Source organism: Lampetra planeri, chromosome 12 (genome assembly GCF_965212315.1).
Source record: "Lampetra planeri chromosome 12, kcLamPlan1.2.h2, whole genome shotgun sequence".
In the NCBI taxonomy this organism is placed as follows: Eukaryota; Metazoa; Chordata; class Hyperoartia; order Petromyzontiformes; family Petromyzontidae; genus Lampetra; species Lampetra planeri.
Window position 1 is genome coordinate 6,434,251 of NC_136118.1, and position 20,533 is coordinate 6,454,783.

Genomic DNA, 20,533 nt, shown 5'->3' on the forward strand with positions numbered 1-20,533 from the left:
TTATGGGAAAAATTCGTTTGGTATACATCATTTTCGGGATAAGTCCTACCTTCTAGAACGAATTAACGACGTATACCGAGGTACCACTGTACTGCCGCAGACACAGCTTAGTTTGTAGACGCCGGGTTTTGCCTGTCAGGGATCACATCCTTCACAGACGGGATCAGATCTCGAATTTTATGTACTGTGATAAATCGAACCTGGATCTTGTTTTTGCTCATGTTTTTGGAGATCTTTTTGGTGACCCCTGCTTTGTATGGCAAGGTGATGGTTTTGATTGGGTCCTCAGATTGTTATTTCCCAACGGTTGGGGCGATAGCTTTCTGGATTGTCGCCTGAATATCCATTCATCTTGAGAGCTTCGTATACGTCTTCCAGTTCACTGGCTAGGTGATGTTCTTATCTTCCAAGTTGCTATGCTTACAATGTTTGTTTTTGGGCGTCATCACTCTGTGAAACCCCCATTGTGGACATTGATACTTCTGTTTCTAGCCATGATTACTTCCTTGATAATTACAGCAGTGGTTTGCCATTAGCTTACTGCCGTAGTCTTTGCTTCACAATCTATCCCACAAGGCAGCTGGGGGAGGGGTAGCTTTATACACAATCACATTTAAATAAGTTAACAATTAAATATTGAATACAGTACTCTCAGACACAACTGTCGGCAGTTGCTGAACCTGCTTGCCAACAAGGCCACTGAATTGATTTTGATAACGTTGAGGTGTTGTGTAGAACTAATTATTACTGGCCGAGACTAATTCGAGAATCCATTGAAATTAAGAGAAATACTAATAATTTAACCGCACTGACAGCTACAGGCTTAGTGCGGCCTGGAAGCGTATTATTAAGTAATACATCTCACAACTGCATTCCTTTCGAGGAAACACATGCTAATTAACTGATTACTAATCTATTATATAATTACAATACCCCTTCCGCCTCTGATCTCTGCACCTGATGGGTTCAGTGATAACGTCGTCCTGTTCTATATTTAAGACCAGAATCAGGTGGATTGCTTCACTATTCTAGCAAATCGCCCGATGATGCTGGATGTAATTACCAGCGAAACGTCGTACTCAAATTGTAAATGTTGTGGATGTACTCTTCAACACACCGGTGGGCTGAAGTAGTAACTAATTTGCGCGTTGTTTACGTGACAACCCTTACTGGCTTTGTCGGGTGCTCTAGGGTTACGACACAACATTTTATACTTACGCGATCTAACCCAAAAAACCTACATTATGAAAAAGCATATACGGTGTTAATATTATGAATACTTGAATAACAGTATTTTGTTAAATTTAAATACATATACATGTGTCATGGAATTAAGTGGTTTAACCTATCGGAAGTGAGAAATTCAACCAACTTGTAAGTAAACCGTAAAAGGAATGTATGGAAAAAATGCCACTGTCCGCTCGCCGCACGGGGAATTGAAATGCGCACAAAGGTTAAATTGATGACTAAGGCTGACTGGCCATTTTGTGAATAGGATTAGCCAACTCGCAGAATAAGTGTTGTAACAGTGGCCACTCACACCGGTAATTGCTCTCCGCACGTAAATGCTCTGGCACACACTTTTTTTTTAAACTTGGAGGCCAAGACAATGACAACACAAATAAAAGCTTGAGCATAGAATTACTGAATATTAAAATAATGTCACTGAAAAGATGTGTTATGATATTACACAACTTGTCCACACATTTGCATACACCGTCTATGACCAAATCACCCAGAAAACACTGGTCTATTCCGATCTTGGAAGCCGAGTTGAGCCTGGATAGTGCTTGAATGGGTGACCACCACGCTTTTCTCCTTGTACCATGTTATCGGGGTTACCTGGTGGGCAGTAGCTAAATCCATTGTTGTACTATATACTCCTGTGCTCCCTGCCTTCAAGAAACCTGCACTGACCAGTGTGGTGAAGTATGGTAAAATAACCATCCATGACCCGCATGGTGTGGGGAGGCCCTCGTCCAGCGGTAGATTGACAAACGGCCAATATATGTACATTTGCATATACATTTACCATATACAGAATACTGTAGCATTCATACTGCGAGACTTTAATCTACGGAGAACACAAATGGCACTCCTGATTTCCGATGTTGCAAAGAGGCATTTGGTTCGTGTCTCAGCATATAAAAGTGTTTAGAGCAGAAGTTATTCCCAGGATGCTGCCATGGTGTAATGCTTATCATACTGGACTTGCAATCCAGAGGTCACAGTTCGATATCGCAGCACAGCACTTGAAGCAATGGGGCAAGTTTCTTAAATAATTATCTTATGACCACTCAGCAGTATAAATTGGTACACAATTATTCTATTGACAGGTCGCACGTTGTGGCGTAAAGTGTAGTTACTCGAACCCTTTTCTAGACGTCTGGTTAGCATGGAAAAGTTGGCCAAAATCACCTCCTAGTGGGGGTGATTTTGTCTAGTGGGGGCCCTTCCCCTAGCAGTGGCGTGTGGACAACATTTAAGGACTGCTCTATCGCCTTTACCTCATTCCATTTCCAGCCGTACAAAAAAATATTGGCATGATGCTTCTTTCAGAGTGCATCTAAGGTTAAAGGTCTTCGAAATAAATTTGAAACACACCGGGTAGCACAATTATAGATGCAGGTCCTGTTTGCAAATAGGTGTGACACGTTACGGAAAACATTTAACGAGCAGTGAAAGCTTTAATATATTTTATGTGGCTTCATTGTACCATTTCCTAAACCTGTCTTAAACAACCAACTTTGCAACCCTTTTTTCATTCCACTGTGAATGAAGGCCTCCCCACACTGTTATGATCATGACCATACTTCATCATACTGGTCCGTGTAGGTTGTTGAAGGGGAGGCACCTTGTTAGTGTTCATTAAACATATCTACTGACTTATGGAAAGGTAAGATTGTCATCGGAAATGAGCATTGGATAAAACATGCCTTGTTAAAACATAACCATGTATTATTCCACAAAATAGTTGCATCTGTTAAATATTCATACAAAAAGTCAGTGGAGTGAGTGTGGCAGGTCAACAGAGTGTTCATTAACACAATTTTTGTGCTTTTCCCAGCAGGTAATTGCGACATTCTGAAAAGGGTATTGGTTCCTAATGCACACCTTCTACAGCAACGATGACATTTAACGTTTATGCAAAATCTTTAAAGGGTTTAAGGAATATTTGCTCTTCTTAGTCTGCCACGCAGGCATACTCATCTATCAAAGAATCCGAGCTGGAAATGACGACCCTTACGTCATAACTCAATAACACAATGGCTTCATTAAAGGTTTGGGTTCTAGTTGCAAAACAGGAACAGTCTATTGCAACAAAGGCGTATTGTGTGCCACAAAATAACTCGTCTCTTGTTTCTCAATTGTACAAGAAAGATATACATCCTCATTTGACTCAGTATTGGAAAGACCGAACTACACATTTTGTTTGTAGGTATTAAAGGGATATCAGTGTCGAATTCATTTAAATATCAACAAAGCCACGCTTTGTATTTTAATCATTTAGAGTAGATTTTAAAGAATTACACATGGTATAAAGTTCTGATTGGTGTTTAATTTCTAAGCAGGCAGTGCTTAGCACAATGATTTATTTTATAAGTAATGCAAATTGCAGGACATTGAATACCTTTGAAGTATACAATTTGCCTTTACCTCAATTGTGTTTTGTACTAAAAACTTACTCTTCCATTAAAATTGTGAATTTACAAACGTGGATACCCATGGCTTTTTTTGGGTGACAGGGTGGTGCAGTGGTAACACTTATGCTTCACAGGAAAAAGGGCATAGGTTTGATTCCCAACTCGGATGTCTTTCTGAATGACATTTGTGTCTTTTCCACTAATCTGCATGAGTCTCCTCCGGGTTCTCTGATATCCTCACATAGGTAAAAAAACAATTAAAGTGGTATTGACCAAACATCCTTATGCTGGAAATTATATGTGTATTTTTGGTGATCTGTGCATAGCGCCTGACACTTCTGTATGCTGTGTGTAACGCTGGGTAGGCTACATGGACTTTCATGCAATTTTGTTGGAGTTTTTCAGGAAAGGATTATCAAAATTGTAACTAATTATTAGTTTGTTACATGGATAATACATTTTCTCAAAAAAATTACCATCGCTACTTTTGATAAACGCCAAGTGCGCCCCTGTTTTTTTTATATTTTATCTTTTAGTTTCGCACACCATTACAGAAGACTAATAAATAATTTATCATACTCTTTGGTTCTTTAGGTAAAGTCACGTAGGTATAAAATAAAATAAATCACGACGTTTCGGGCGCAACACAAGCGTCCATCATCAGGTGGGAACGCATGATCTGCTGCTGCTGAGGCAGACTGTTTTAAAAGGTTTGAAATGGGTGTAGCCCAAGGGTCATAAAGAAGTGGCCGGGGCTAGTGATGTTAATGTGAGAAATTAGCATGTAAGATAGGAGGAGAGCGGCCTCCTCGACGAGGGCACGGAAGTGGCTATGTTAATGTGAGAGATTAGCATGATGTTAATGTGAGAAATTAGCATGTAACTGTAAGTTAGGAGGAGAGCGGCCTCCTCGACGAGGGAGTGCAACCCAACAGGTGCAATCCAAAGGGCATGTGAGTATGAGAGTGCAATCCAAAGAACATGTAAGCATGAGAGTGCAATCCAAAGGCATGAGAGTGCAATGCAAAGGACATATGAGCATGAGAGATCTAAGAGAGCGGCATAGAGAGAGGCACAGAGAGTCGGAAATAACAGCTGACATAGGCAGGTAGGATGGAAACATCACAGTCAGTTAAGACTTTACCTGGTTAATAACGTCCTTCCAATGATTGCTCAGTTTGTACCCATCCTCTCGGTTGAAGTTGAAATTTACGTTATTTACCACAAGAACCAAAGAGTATGGATTCCTGCAGTCACGAAAGCTTCAAATCAATAATCTCTCAGTTAATCTGTGTGACATTAGTTTTTTTGGGCATCGAATAGAAATTGAAATAAATAAGCGGAATCATTTTTAATTTAAACTCAGTGCAGTTTCACTTTGATTACTTTTGCTCGCACTTACAGTGAAAATGAGTGAACACCGACCCTTCTGATCAAAAAATCGTAACTTTTTTCAAATTCATATCAATTCAGAACCCAGTAAGTTATTGTAACTGAGTGCAAATAAATTGTTGTAAAAGCGACCTTCTGGTTTATGTAATAGTTATTTTTTTGTATTCACATCAATACAGAATCCACTAAATCGGTACGCATAAAAATTAATGAATTCCTACAACAATTGCACATTTGCAACAAACATAAGTCGAGCACTAACTTTTTATTTGGTTTATTGACTCTCATAGGTGAGGAAAAAATAAAAGTTTGGAAGACCAATTTTATTATTGAAACATTTTGTTTACGTTCTTCCTGATAGAAATGTAACTCAAACATCTCTTATGACCATACAAAAAGTGTGTAATAAATTACTTTCAGAAAAAGAGTGAATTACATTCAGTACATCACATTCCGTAATTTAGATTTAATTCAGACTAATCCAGAAGAGTCTGCAGACGACAGAAGGCGTCAATTAAACAGAGAAAGACAGCAGAGATGGCGTATTCGTCAACGGGATCGTTTACGACGTGGAAATTTCCGTAATATGACGGGCAATTACACTAATTGGTGAATATTCATGAATTAATTTGAGACCAGGACACCTATAAAATAATTGTTTAAACTCATTGATCGTAAACGATGTAGATTCCAGGAGTAACTAGCGAGCACGAACAAATTACGTCATGCATGCAGAGCGTCCGTTGAATGTTTTTTTTTGTTTTCTTGCAGATACCAGATCGTTAGGATACTTCACAAAAATGACCATAGATTAAAATATTGATATTCTTGGTTCTTTCGGTAAAGTCACGTGACTAATACCCTGTGGGCTGGTGGAACCAGTGGATTCCTACCAGTAATATTGATGTTCATTATTCATCCATTTGTGTCTCAGAAATCATGTTGGGTCAGGCAATGGGGGGGGGGGTACTCGGTTGAAACAAAATTCAACAAAGGGGGTACAAGTAACCAAACAAAAAGTTGAGAACCACTGATTTCGAGCAGCGTTGGTCCATTTTCTCGAGCAGTGTGTTGCGAGTAGGGCCATTGCAGGGCTGCGCCTTAACCCCCGCTACCCCCCGGCTGTTGTGAGCCGTTGCGCGCGCCCTGACGTCACTGTTGAGATAATCGCGTGGGTGCGGTGACGTCACCGAACCCACGATCCACGTCTGGTGGGTGTGCGCGCCGCTCAGCCAATAGGAGCTCGGCTCGCGCGGCACGTGACTCCCGCAACTCGTTCCAACACCGGCCCCTCCCCCCCACGTACAGCAGCAGCAAGGCAGCCGCAGTGGATGAGTGAGTGGAGTGTGTTATGTGATGATCACAGCTAACAATCATTACTACGACTTTTACATGATACATTTTCGTAGTCATTCTATTGCCTGTTTTGTTCACGCCAGCGTTTGCGAGCAGGGGTTAAGAGGGAAGCAGTGTAAGAGGGTAGAATTCGCTCTGGGCTGGGCCGCAGGCCCCGCGATTTTATTGTATAATAATAATAAAATGTAACGAATGAAATTGCAATTAAGCAGACGTCGCTGCTTACATTGTGTATGTGTGTGTGAGAGAGATAAAAAAATATAAGTCGTTCGGAGAGGAGAGAGGGCTAAGCCAGGTGTCAGATCATGAATGTGTGGTGGGTCCCGGACTGGATCGTCAGCTCTGGTATTATAAAATGGCTTGCGAATTATGAATGTGGCTCCACCTTTTGTCAGTCAGTACCGCATGTTTGTACATCTGCTGAATGTATATGAACTTCTTTCGCACCGTACGTAGCCAACCGTGCTCATCGGAGGTGCGGGGGTGGTAAGGGCAACAGACTAAGCACGAAGCTATTGACTATAGTTGACGCTGGGCCCTGCGGGTTTGTGATGGAGAACGTGGTGCAATAACAACAGTGGAGTCTGCTGCAATGCTCTCACAAATGATGGCCTGGTAAATTCCACCTCAGAAGTCTGTGGTGGGTTTGGCTCCACCAATATCAATGGTCAATGCTCAGATCTTTTATTGGATGTGGGCCCTCCCCATGCCGTTTGTGGGGGTTATTTGACCATACTTCAGCATTCTAGATTTTAAGCTTTCGTGACTGCAAGAAATCATACTCTTAGGTTTTTTCGGTAAAGGCACGTAGGTAAAAAAATAGAAAATAATAGAAATAAAATAATAAATCACGACGTTTCGGAGGCAACACAAGCTTCCGTCTTTAGGTGGAACCGAAAAAAACCTAAGAGTATACTTCAGCATACTGATCAGTGTGGGTTGGTGAAGGCGAGCGGCATGGACATGGCAGCGGTTTTTCCCTGCACTGCATTCTGCTGCAATGTCTCTGGCAACTGTTGATACCCAAATGTCCAGTGGTGAGGTATAGTTATGCAGATGTTAATGACGGATGTATCCTTCGACTGTCAGTAGTGAGTGGCTTTGTGTCAACGTCGCTTTCAAAAGTGTCATTGGTGAGAATCACTCCACAAGTGTAAATACGGCGAATGTGTCTCCATAAATGAGTGCGGTCAATGCTACCGTAACAAATGCATGCAAAATTAATTGTGTGATTGTACGAGTTGCTCTGGAAGGGCAATTTAGGATTGCTTGAGTTTTGCTTTGCTGACAACCTTGTACAGAATTATTATACAAAAGGGCAAAGGCATGTCTGTTGCCATTGTTATTCTCATGTGGTGTCTTTACCCATTACGATAGTTTTCCTACACGTTACGCATCTCTGTCAGGAATTCAACCTCTGTACAAACTGTGCCGGTGTCAAGTGTACAGAGCTTTAGATTGTTTGTCCATTCTAAATTAAATGTGTGACTGCGTTGCACTGTGAGATGAGTGACAATGATAAGCCATGCAACGTATGTTGACGGTATGGCCACTTTGTGTTATATGGATATTTCGTGAGCATGCACTGATATGATTTTATTTGACTATATCACGCCTTTGGTATTCTGGGCCAAGCATTTCGTTTCATCGCAGCATAAATTATTTAAAGATAATTCGGAAAGCAGCCATGCATACAAAAGCCTGATCCAAAAGCTCACAGGCATCATACATACTCTGCTGTCCTTTGTGACTCATTGTAACATGTTGGTCATTCAAATAGACTTATGCAAAAACATTGCATGGTTTTAATAATATGTATAGTTATAATTGTATTCCCCTTAATTTTGTTTTAATGATTGGTATGTTTTTAAAATTATGCAACGGTAGCTTTAGCTTCAGATAACGTGCATTTTTAACATGCATTTTCTTTCACAGCTGTAAGGGCCATATACAGCATGCTAAACACAACCATATAACTATTTGCGAGTCACAAAACCAAACATCGCTACGAGTGGAGTTCGACTATGTCCACAATCCAGTGTTTTATAGTAAATGTGTTTTTTTAGAAAGGGAATGTGTACCTTAATCGAATAAGTATTGCCATTGTTTAATTTGTAAAAGCATCTTCATGCTGTACAATTTTCATGTAATAGTTGTACGTCATTTTCACATTTGTTTTCCATTAAGTGGAGCCAGCTTGTTGCATATGACCTTTTGAAGGGCAAATCAATGTCCTCGGCTTGCACATGCTCAGTGATGCAGAGGCGTTGGATGACCTAACTTGCAACAGCAGCCGGTGAACAAAGTGCAAACGCAGGCTGGAAGTTTATTGACAGCTTTTTAATGTATCACCAATAACTATGAGCTCCTTGATGCACATACGTTTTTGTTCTTTTTAGTAAAAACGCAATCAAAATATGGTTGAGTTGTGATTATATGTTATTAGTTACCATTGTTGTTTATAAGTTTCAATTCTGTGTTTTTCCTATGTTAGCAGAAGGTGGAGTCGTTAAGGCCAAAGATGTCTGGAAACTTGCGCAATGATATCAACATCAAGGAGCCACGCTGGGACCAGGGCACCTTCACCGGACGGGCAAAACATTTCTTCACAGTCACGGATCCCCGTAACGTGTTGCTGTCCAATGATACATTGAATGCAGCTTCCAACATCATAGAAAATTACAAGTATGTGGATGGACTTGTTTTTATGCTAGTAAGAACAGTGAAAGTAGTCTTTCCTTCTTAGTACTCCTAACATCTTACAACGTTAATAATAAAACTTAAGATTTTTCATGAAACATATTCTCCAATTAAAATTAAGATTATTCATATTGATTATGGGGGGAGGGGGAGCAGTGGTGTGGTGGTTGCGCAATAACCTGCCACGGCTAACGTCAACTCCGAGTGATATCATAACAGGTACTGCTCCCCCTCATTCGCCTTCACGAACCAAGATTGCCAAGTGTGCTGAAATATGGTCAAACAACCCTATAACTGATATGGCATGAGGAGGCCTTCATCTGGCAGGGTATTGACAAATGGTTGCGCATGTTAGTTGTATAACATTTTACTAACATTGGAAGGCATGGTACATTTTACAACTTTTAGGAAAATATAATTGTTAAACTTTGAAGGTTGAACGACATTTTTTCAGTATAAAAAGAGCATTGACAAAGGTCAGATTGTTACATCCTTTCTTGTGAATTTTTAAAATTTTTTAACAATTTATAAACATAATTCAAGTTTAAATCTTGACTTAAAGCTTTCGTGACGGCAGGAATTCATATTCTTTGGGTCTTTCGGGAAAGTCACGTAGATGGGTTCAAAGAAAATGACAAGTATAGTATTATCTGGTGTACACAATGCATTGATTTGTAAGCAATAGTGATTGTGAAGAGACACAAACATATTAACTTACCATGTATTCCTTGAAAGCATTCACACAGACGTTATTACACTTCTTGGCCGTACTACAGTACTGCTTTAAATACTGGTGTTGACTTTTTAAAAAAGTTCGACCACCTCATTGAATTACAGCGCACATGTGAAAAGTGATACTTGACTTTGTGAACTTTTCACCATGGTCAATAAAGGTTCATGCCAAATATAGCAGTATTGTTGCCTGCTTACACCAAAATGTCAAAGCTTGTTCTGTTCAGATTTTAATTAAATGTCTCATTTATACATTTATTTACTTGAATCAGATGGAAAGTTAATATTCCACACTTGTAAGTTAAAATGGAATGTGGCAAGTACATTTTTTTGTAAACTCGTTACACATTTGGTGGGCAATGTGTATGGCCAATTACATTATTTTAAACATGAGACGAATGCATAATATTAACGACACGTTATTTGACGTTATTTAGGAAACATGTCTTATATCCTTTACATTTCAAATACAATAGCAGCTATAAAGGAAATATTGGCATACCAGACATAATATGAACTACAATGCCCGTATTTAATTAGGGGAACACGTTAAAACCTTTACAAGAATATAGTTTACTGTAGTTAAAATGTGAGTTTGATGGCTGTTCCCAAAAGTGTGAAGTGAGTTGGGCTAGGTTTTAATTTCCCAAAATGGCTGGTCATTACAAGTCGACACTTATGTATTGGCTATATTTAAACTAAGTGCATGTATCGTTGACATATTTCAAATAATACTGATACAATGTATTATTCTTAAGCATTGAATGCAGTTTCCCCCACATTTTGTAATAATATTTGCCTGTATTGCCCTTAAATGAAAGACTATTGGCTGTGACCATTGATGTGTTGCATCGAGATTTTCCTTTGTTATTAATAAACGAGCCATGCAGTGAGTACAATCTTGACAAGTCTGACAGGTAATACCTCAAATATGACTTCAGATAAAAAAAAACTTTTGTCTGCCAAGTCTATAAAGCTTAACACTTGACAGGCAATACAGGATACGATGTGCAAATGTGTTTTTCAAGTAACCTACATCTCCAGGTACACACGTATGTTGTATATGGCCATATGTATTGTATGTTGCCACATTTATTATTGTTTCCATAACATTTTACAGAATGAGAATAGAGCATTGTACCCATATGAATTTACCACTTTTCTTTTGTAATTTTATATGAAAACTTAAGGCTTATTTCTAAGTCTAAATATAATTTGCAGCCTATTGTGAATCTGCTTCTGGATGAAGGCCTCCACATATGTAAAAATCATATTTGTATTTCATTTGGTAATTATATAATATATAAGATGATAGAAAAACCTTACATTTTATATGATTAATAGTGATCCGTGTGAAAAGTAAAATAATCTCATTAAAGTTTTATTTGAGTTGAATGTGATATAGAAGGAGCATTCATATTAATATGACCATTACTGGGGGTCAAATGATGAATGACCAAGATGGTCCATCCAATGAAAGGAACGGGCACCATTTGTCTTGTAGCAAATGCTCAATTCTCATGTCATAGATCACTGGTAGTATCGAGATTCTTGATTACCTAAGCTCCTAACAATAAGGTGATTGAATGACCACCTTTGACCAGCTTTACAGTTTTTTTTCCATATAGATGTGCTGTCATGGATAGATAACTTTAATGGTTTTTTATTTGCTGAAATAGATAATAGGTATGAATGTGTTTAGCATTCTGGTCATTACTCATTAAGGATTACCAATCTTTTTTTTTAAATATCCGTTTAGCATTTATTGTAACCCCCTAAATGAATCGTCAGCTATGGCATTTTGGGACAAAATGGATTTTTATCAGATATTTTAATTTACAGATGGTTCTCCATAAAATAAAAGGTGGAGAATGTTAGCAAAATCTGTTTTGCCTGTGTCTAGGTTGGGTGTTGTACCCCCAACCCTGACGGAAGATGAGCTCTGGAACGCCAAATATGTCTACGACTCTGCCTTCCACCCTGACACCGGAGAAAAGATGATGCTGATTGGCCGCATGTCGGCACAAGTCCCCATGAACATGACCATCACTGGCTGCATGATGACTTTTTACAAGTTAGTACTGCGCAATGTTCATTTTCATCATTATAGATAATAAAAAACAGGTTCATTAGGCCGTTTTCACTGTCTTTTAATGCACTCGGCAACTATAATATTAAGTTACATTTTTGTTATGATGGATAATGTGACTCACGAAAGATTTACAAACGTAGAACATTTATGGTTTGATGGATGCTGTGATTTCTTTTTATTCAGATCCACTCCAGCAGTGCTCTTCTGGCAATGGATTAATCAGTCTTTTAATGCAATTGTCAACTATACCAACCGTAGTGGAGATGCGCCTCTTACAGTCAGGTAAACAATCTCAGTTATTCATTAAAAAGCTATTGTATTGAAGTGTGTTAAAATATGTTACACTCACACTGCTGAGTTATCATTTGGCTGCTGCTGATGTCTCTTGATAAAAGAGCTATAGAGCTCAGTGAGTTTTACTTTGGAAATAAACTTCTGAACTTCTTAAACGTTGAAGCTACATATGAAAACAATAGCTTTAGAGATTATGCAGCGGTGCATTGCAATTTATTGTAAAAAGTTAACTTGAAATGTTTGGGAAAGTTTAAATACATATCAGGTCCATATACATGTGTAAATATGTATGTTCAACTTTTATTTTATTCAAATGATTTTTTTTGAGGTGACCAGGTAGCTTACAGTTCAGTGCTAAACCAGTAACTGCTGGATTCAAATATTGGGTGCCTCCCATTATTTAACTTGGATTTCAAGTTGAGCGAACTAATGATCTCAGCCTAGTTATCAATAATTGCACAAAAAATTCTTTATTAAGTTTGGTTTAGTATTTAATGTGGCTAAATTCCAGCCATGAGAGTAAAAAATATCGATGTAACTGTCATGAGACAGTTGAACAAATGGGAAACTGTGACCCCTACTCTCTAAAGAATAATAAAGCAACTCGACAATATTTTTTTGAAGTCTTGAGAAAAAATCTCTTTAATGGGCCATTTATACACATGAGGTCTGCTGCTTTTTGAGCTTTGCAAATTCATTCTTTGACTTGTGACACTGACAGCCTCATCATCAGCCATGGTCTACCTGTAAGTGACGATGATGGCTTGGGGAGACAAAGCGTAATTGAAATCATTTTTGGGAAATATAAAAAAAACATGACCTGAATTATTTCAGCCTGAAATTTTCATCATATCCTAGATCCTAATTGTGTGTATTGCTTCGCAGCCAACTTGGTACAGCTTATGTTTGTGCCACCTCTGGGGCTGTTATCACAGCTTTGGGCCTCAACTCCCTCACCAAGGTAACACATATATAAATTGGATGTGTTAAATAAATGTTTACAGACTTCTATTCTTTATTTCCAAATACATGTAACAAATTTGTTATTATCTTTATGCAAACAATTATATTTTGTATATAAAATGACTGAATGTTGTTATTCAAGGCTGATATTTAGACTTACATTTGTTTGCACATTGGTGGCAAAATAATTACATTGTCGTGTTAATCTGATGTACATGTCCCCATTGTCTACTAGAGAGTCACCCCTCTCATTGGGCGCTTTGTTCCTTTTGCGGCGGTGGCTGCTGCAAATTGCATCAATATACCCTTCATGAGACAAAGGTACATAACATAACATGGGACCTGTTCTGAACTGCTTTTAATCATTGTCTGTAATGTCTGTTTGAACATTTTTTTAAAGTTTTTTAAAATAACTGTCTTCCTATTCATTTCACCCTTTTAAATGAAGCCCCCATACTTTTTTGTCTGGTAAGTGTTTCATGCAATATTACTCGGATATAGAATTGATAATATAACCCTTTAGTTGCTTATAGTCGATTTAGTTCTAATTGTATGTATACATTCGTGCAGGTGTTCTCAACCCATTTCAGTTATTAAAATGTCCATATTTGGAATAATTTTCTATAACCACATTACCCTTTACACTGGATCCCTGCATGATTCCTGCAGGTCAACGGTTGAGATCCCTTGCATTAGAATCCATGCTGTTTTCCGCTTGCAGCCCTGTTTACAAATGTAGCAGTTAATTTCCATACCTACTGTTTCTCACTTGTATCCTAGAGACCCTATTTTCCTGGAAGTGGGTGGGAAAGAAGGGTGTAAGCTATCAAGTAACACTATTCTGTGTAACACTGTCATGTGTGTAGTTGGGTTTCTTATGATTGCAGTACTATGTTGCGTAAGTGCTTAATATGTAAATGTTATTGAAGCATGTGGTTTACATTATTGATGAATGAAACGTATTTTTTAGCAATCTTGTCCTGGCTTTCTTTCCATTTTAAAGAATATATTTTGTAGTAATTTCTGCTGCACATATTTCAAGAAAGCCATCAAAGTTTAGTTGTACAACCCGGCAGGTGTGGGGTCAGATTTAGCCAGCTTTCAAAGTGATTTTTAGGAGCAAAACTTTTTTTGGTATGTACAACATTTAATGTTGATACATGTATGTCTTTATCTTTTTACTATTATCCTTTTCTATACTGCCTATTGGGATTACCATATACTGTGTATTTAATCATTTTAAAGATTAAACATCCAGTATAGCTCAGCTACACATGGGTCTGGCAACAATAGAAGAGTACGTATAATCTGTTGTAAATCTGAGGTTAAAAGGGTAGATGCAAAAACCTTCAATCATCATTTAAATACTGTCATTAAATTGTTTGCATGTTTTACATGCGTTACAATTCAATCATGTTGCCTTTTCATCAGTAGTTCAGTGTTGAAATACTACATTTACAATTGAGGACCTGTCATTACATTTCAAAAATGTTTCTTGTTGGCTTTTAGTGCTTGTTCATGTATGCTGTGTTCTCAGTTGTGCGTATAAGTGTGTAGCAATGTATTTTCTGTGGCATTTGCCCATGTGTTCCCAGGGAGCTGAAATGTGGAATCCCAGTGTTTGATGAACAAGGAAAACGCCTGGGAGAATCCACAAATGCAGCCCAGCAGGCCATCACCCAAGTGGTCGTTTCCAGAATTGGAATGGCAGCACCGGGCATGGGTAAGGATATTTGGACATTGCAGATGCATCCCCGTTTTTGTGCATTACAGGTCATTGCTATACATCATATATAAACATGCATTTTAAAGGTATTGCAGTATTATACATTTATATTTATTAAGAGAAAGAGTGATGTATTGACAAATTTCGTAAGTTATTGATATGATTAGTTTATACGTGCTAAAGTTATACTATTTTACAGAATATACAGCTCTTGGTCAATCCACCAATGGCTTTCCCACAACATGTCAATCATGGTAATTATTTGACCATACTTTAGCATGCTGCTGGGTAGTATTTAGTAAAAGTGCACCGATTACCAGTTTAGGTATCACGCACTACTGGTATTAGCCTTGGTTAGGAATTTAACTGAGTTAGATAGGGTTATAGCACAGTGTAATAACTACTGTGGCACTATTTAATTATTTAATAGCTTGATGTCGTAGTTTTGTGAATCGTTAGAAGCAGCAAAACTTGTTTATTAAACAGAAAATATACACTTCCTTAAATATAATCAGTGTTAATATGTTTAACAATGTTGATGCCATGTTATTTTGAGTCTTGGTGAAGGTAGTAACGACATGTGCTCTTCAGTTTGTCCTGATGTCTTATCTGCATCCTGTTATTCAAACATAAGGGAGAAAGCTGTTGTTTGGCTTTGTTAGCACTTGAACTCGGTGAACTATCCACCCACAATAATTACATAGAGAACATTACACCTTAAAAAATGACCTGCGAGTTGAAAGGTACTTCCACTAAACCAAACACTGTAGAAACAATATTAGCCTGCATCCTTTAAGGTTTAATGTGCTCAAATGTTTACTTCGCATACATTTGGTATTTATTCACCAGCATGTGTCGCTAAGTGATGATGGTTAGCAAATGAAAAGAGAAGTGAATCTTTAACCAACTGAACATAGGAGTATAATGTAATATACAGTGTAATTGTCATTCCACTGCTGGATGAAGGCTTCCTCATGCCATATTAATCGTGGGTGTTAGGCGAACATTCTTCATCACGCTGGTCAGCGTGGGTTTATGAAGCGGGAAGCTCATGACTGTTTTCTGTGGCAGAATCGAATTTAGGTCACTAAATTCATAGTACAGGGCACTAATCAGTGCCACAACTCCATTAATTGTACGAGGATATATTTACACCTGACGTTTGAAATTTCTATTTGCAGCCATCCCACCATTTATTATGAATGCTTTGGAGAAGAGGGCATTTATGAAGGTAATTGTTCAGCTTTCGTATATCACATTGGAAAAAGACTTATAATGGCATAGTTTTATTATAAATATTCTATACAAGATCATGTCAGTTCCAACATATGCCTACTTTTGTAAATTTCAGAGATACCCTTGGATGAGTGCACCAATACAAGTTGGTCTGGTGGGAATTTGGTAAGCGTTTTCTTTTTTGATATTTGAGCATTCTATTTTCTTTCCAAAGTAGCCTGGTATAATGTTTCCTGCATTGGGTTCCTTGCTGTCGAATATAAATAATGATGCAGGCCTGTTTACTTGTGCAGATATATTCTCCATGTTTGTTTTCCTCTACAGCTTGGTGTTTGCAACCCCGCTGTGCTGTGCACTTTTCCCCCAAAAAAGGTATGCTGCCTTTAATAAAAAAAACATTTAAATAAATGACCACACTAGATGCATCTGACATATGTATATATTTGTGATGAAAGTGATGCTGTTTTACGATCTTTCTCATGATACCAAATGCAGGAGATAATATCTTGCACGACAGTCAATAAACATGCTTGGTCATTAATTTCTATCCGTTATGGTCAAGTACTGCGTTTCACCTCTGGTAATTTGAACAATACTTAAACGAATGACTTAAGAGTACATATTTGTGGACTGCATTCCATCGTCACCTGTTGTTTCTCTCCTCAGTTCTATGAATGTCACCAGATTGGAGCCCGAGCTTCAGACCAAAATTCGTGAGTCTGCTCCAGGGGTCAGCGTTGTTTACTTTAACAAGGGACTCTGAGCGACCTCACTGTCGTGTGACCTCCACGTTCTCGTTCTCTGACCAGCACATCATCTTTATGGCACAAAATGTTTAATAGGAGATATGCACGAATGTTAAGTTTGAAGTCAGATGCATAAAACATTCAGGGAACTGGGGTCTTTTATAAAGGAGAGGGTGCTCATGTAAAAAACGAAAAATGAAATTGCTACATTTTAACATGGAGCTGAAATGATTTAGGTTGTCTTCACATGTATCATGGATATTATACTTATATGATCTGGTACACAAAATACTAGATGAAGATTTCACTTTTCATTATGGTGAGAATTAGAATAGTTGGTTGATTTGTGGCATGTGTTTCTCCCAATGATGTTTCCTAAGTGCTGTTTATTGAAGTCTCTACGAATACCCTCGAATATACTTACCCAATTAATGTAATTTTAAAGTAAATTCATATTTCTGCAATGTTTGAATGGGTAAAACAGTAACTTGCCCTCATTCTCCCTCTGAGAGAATGCTGTATTGATTTCACATGTACCGAACTCGTGCATGTCCCCTATTGTGCTCCAAGACTTGATGACTCTTACGATTAAATGTCAGTAATTGGATAGTCTATTTAGTAGATTTTATTGTAAATGTTATTGTAAATTTGATTTGATCTAGTTTGTTTTACATTTATTGATCAGTGTTCGCCAATATGCACAATAAACATTTCAGTTTAATCACACCTGATGTCATTTTAAATTAAAAACCATGTCTTGCTTTTGCACATTCCATGGCAATTTCACTATTTCTTACATAAATGCTAGGTCTATCATTTGTAATGCGTAGCATACCTAATTATGATTATTGCATTCATGTAAATTGGATTGATTCACAAAGTTAATAGTAATGTAATTGGACTCTAATAATCCAGCCTGAATGAGAATCAATCGTGTCTATACTGGAAAGAGCCAGATTAGAAGAAGAATATCACATCACTTAAAAATTCCCAGTGTATAAAAGGACAACTACCACATGATGGTACAAAATCAATTTTTTAGAGGCATAGGCAGTACTGTATGACTGTGTATATGCATACAAATGCAACTTGATACCGAAATTGGAAATGGTGAAGTACGGTATAATGTTCAACTAAAACTTCCTCACTGTTTTTGTATTCACACTACTGGAGAGATGAGCAAAGGTCAATGTGGCAAAATGTTATAATGAACACCAAGTTTAAACGATCAAACAGGAACATCTACATTATACGTGTAGATTTTATGAACAATATATTTCTCTTGGATTTATGTAATGCATTTTCTGAACATTTTTTGTTATTTGTAAAACGGGCGTGCATGTCCACAAGTCCATATGAATTAGCATTTTAATTATTTCTTCAGAATGGACATTTTTGCTCGATGTTCAAGTGTACAAAACATTTATTCTATGGTTAGAAAATAGTTTACATACTTGAAAAACTTCATGTTAGAGTTTTATTCCGTAATGCAGAGTACTTTTAATATATTTCCCAATGGGTCCACAATAAAGCTAACAGGTCGCATGACATGTCTCATGGACAGACGGTATGATGTCACCCCGTCGTAACATCATAACATCTCTATATGTGACCACTAATCTATCTGTACCTATTTTCTCTGGGTCTCTCTTCTTGTTTATCTTGTGTTCATATCACCAATATTTAATCCCATCGACAGCTCTCACCCCTAGCTCTGGTTTAATGCTCCTCAATTTGGCAAATTTGTATCTCTTTGTCTTGGTGGGCCACTCCAACAACCATCGCAGCCATATCTGGCCCATGTCTGCCCGTTGGAGAACCCAGACGTAAGCATTAACATCGCAAAAGGGTACATGTGGTGTTTCAATAAATCTGCACATGAAGTACAGATGAAAATGCGTCATTAAGTTACTTGTATTGATATTTTACAGGTATGTGCTGCCTCATGCAAGAATACTTAAACCTCATGCAAACTAAATTGTAACTTTTAGTTGTAATTAGGAGTCTTACCAACTTGAAAATTGTGTTTAAATCTCTGCAGTAAAGATGCTTATTTCCAAAACACTGAAAGAAAAAACCTCCGAATTTTTTCAGTAAAGCTGCTCACTTGGATTGTATGCTTTCTGACACTTAAACGGAAGCATTCTTGTTGAATTATTGTTAAAGAAAAGAAACATGGTAATAAACATTTGGTTAATTTGGTAATGGTAAATCACCGTATTGTCAGAATGGTTTGATAACATTTCTAGTTGTTAATTTGTTTTAACCATTGCAGGAAACTGAAAATGGTAAGTATAGGTGTTGACATGTATGACAATGTTAATGTGCTGGCATCATGATGGAAGTGTGTCGTCTGGCAAATCCTGCAAGAAAGTGCTGTAAAGCTGTTGTAAGTGAAATAAAGCCATCATAAGTCAATGAAGTCGGTTTGCATCGAGTTTGTGAAGGGTGTTCGCAGGTTGAGTAAATGTGTGCTGTTCCTTATTTTCCTATTTGCTTAGGTGCATACACATTTTCCTTTGAAGCAACGCCAGGTGACATGGTGTACAATAATATAATCAAACAATACTCTTTGTAAGAAAAAAATGCACATATAAACTTTCTTTGATTTCATAAAAATGTATAGCTGTACACCAAGATCGTACTACACCTTGTAATTTGGTTAGTATATACCTCTGGTTTGTATGAATGTATACAAGTGAATGTTGACCAGTGTCTCGTTTTATGATTTCATTATTAGTATTACCACTGTAACTCAATCTAGTGTACTTTTTAAAATAATTTATTAGATGATTACAGCTGCTTTAAGTAAGTTATTCCAGCATTTCCTAAAGTTAATTTCCACTAGCTATTTTTTCGTCTGCCATAAGCATGATTGCTCAGTTTGTACCCATCTCGGTTGAAATTGTGTCTGTGTCTATATATATGGATGGCTTCATGAACGAATCTTTGCTGATAGCCAGTGGTTTTGCAAAGTACCATCATCGAGAAGATGGGTACAAACTGAGAAATCCAGTTGAAGTCATAACTGGCTGTGATGTTCACATCCTACCACCTTCCAATGTTATTTTCAGCCCTCTGATTTTTGACATTAACAGATTCAATTTCTAACACAGCTACCTCGCGCGTCATCCTCGAGGCTGCTGCTTCACGATCTGCCATTAACATAGCCACCTTGGCATGCTTGCCGTGGAGGATGCTCGGCGATCTTGCATTGACATGCTAATTTTTGCCTGGCAGCCCTTTGACTGGTGGAAAGCCCACCACCGCCGTGGTCACTGCCCACCACTTGCATTGGGCATTGGCTGCTGACATTTGGGCTACGCCCATTTCAAACCTTTATAAGCAGTTGTCTTTAGAAGCTAACCCCCCTTTTCCTGATGACGACTGCTTGTGTTGCGAGCGAAACGTCGTAGTTTTGTTATTTTCTTTGAACCAATCTACGTGACTTTACTGAAAGACCCAAAGAATATAAATTCCTGCAGTCACGAAAGCTTTAAGTCAAGATTTCAAAGGTGTATATAACCTGCTTTAATGGGGGTTGTGAACATGGACAAAATGTAATAAAAGAGTGCATGAAGAATGATCATGTTTATGCTTGAAATTACACTGAAAAACGAACATGTACTTGAGAACATGCAAGTTAAGAGAC

General features: G+C 37.9%; 1 protein-coding gene across 2 annotated transcripts; it reads left to right on the forward strand.

Annotated features, from left to right (window-relative positions):
- Positions 1 to 6,281: 6,281 nt before the first annotated feature.
- Positions 6,282 to 19,299, forward strand: LOC144721581 (sideroflexin-1-like). 2 transcript variants are annotated; one of them, XM_078599311.1, is made up of 11 exons: positions 6,282 to 6,371; positions 8,887 to 9,077; positions 11,728 to 11,898; positions 12,100 to 12,198; positions 13,096 to 13,171; positions 13,409 to 13,494; positions 14,769 to 14,896; positions 16,081 to 16,130; positions 16,251 to 16,300; positions 16,460 to 16,507; positions 16,802 to 19,299. In XM_078599311.1, the coding sequence occupies exons 2-11, from the start codon at positions 8,914 to 8,916 to the stop codon at positions 16,896 to 16,898; spliced, it is 969 nt and encodes a 322-aa protein (XP_078455437.1). In that variant the 5' UTR covers positions 6,282 to 6,371; positions 8,887 to 8,913; the 3' UTR covers positions 16,899 to 19,299. The 2 variants fall into 2 exon arrangements, with proteins under 2 accessions (XP_078455437.1, XP_078455438.1); XM_078599312.1 differs by having other exon boundaries at positions 6,303 to 6,371; positions 8,890 to 9,077.
- Positions 19,300 to 20,533: the final 1,234 nt, after the last annotated feature.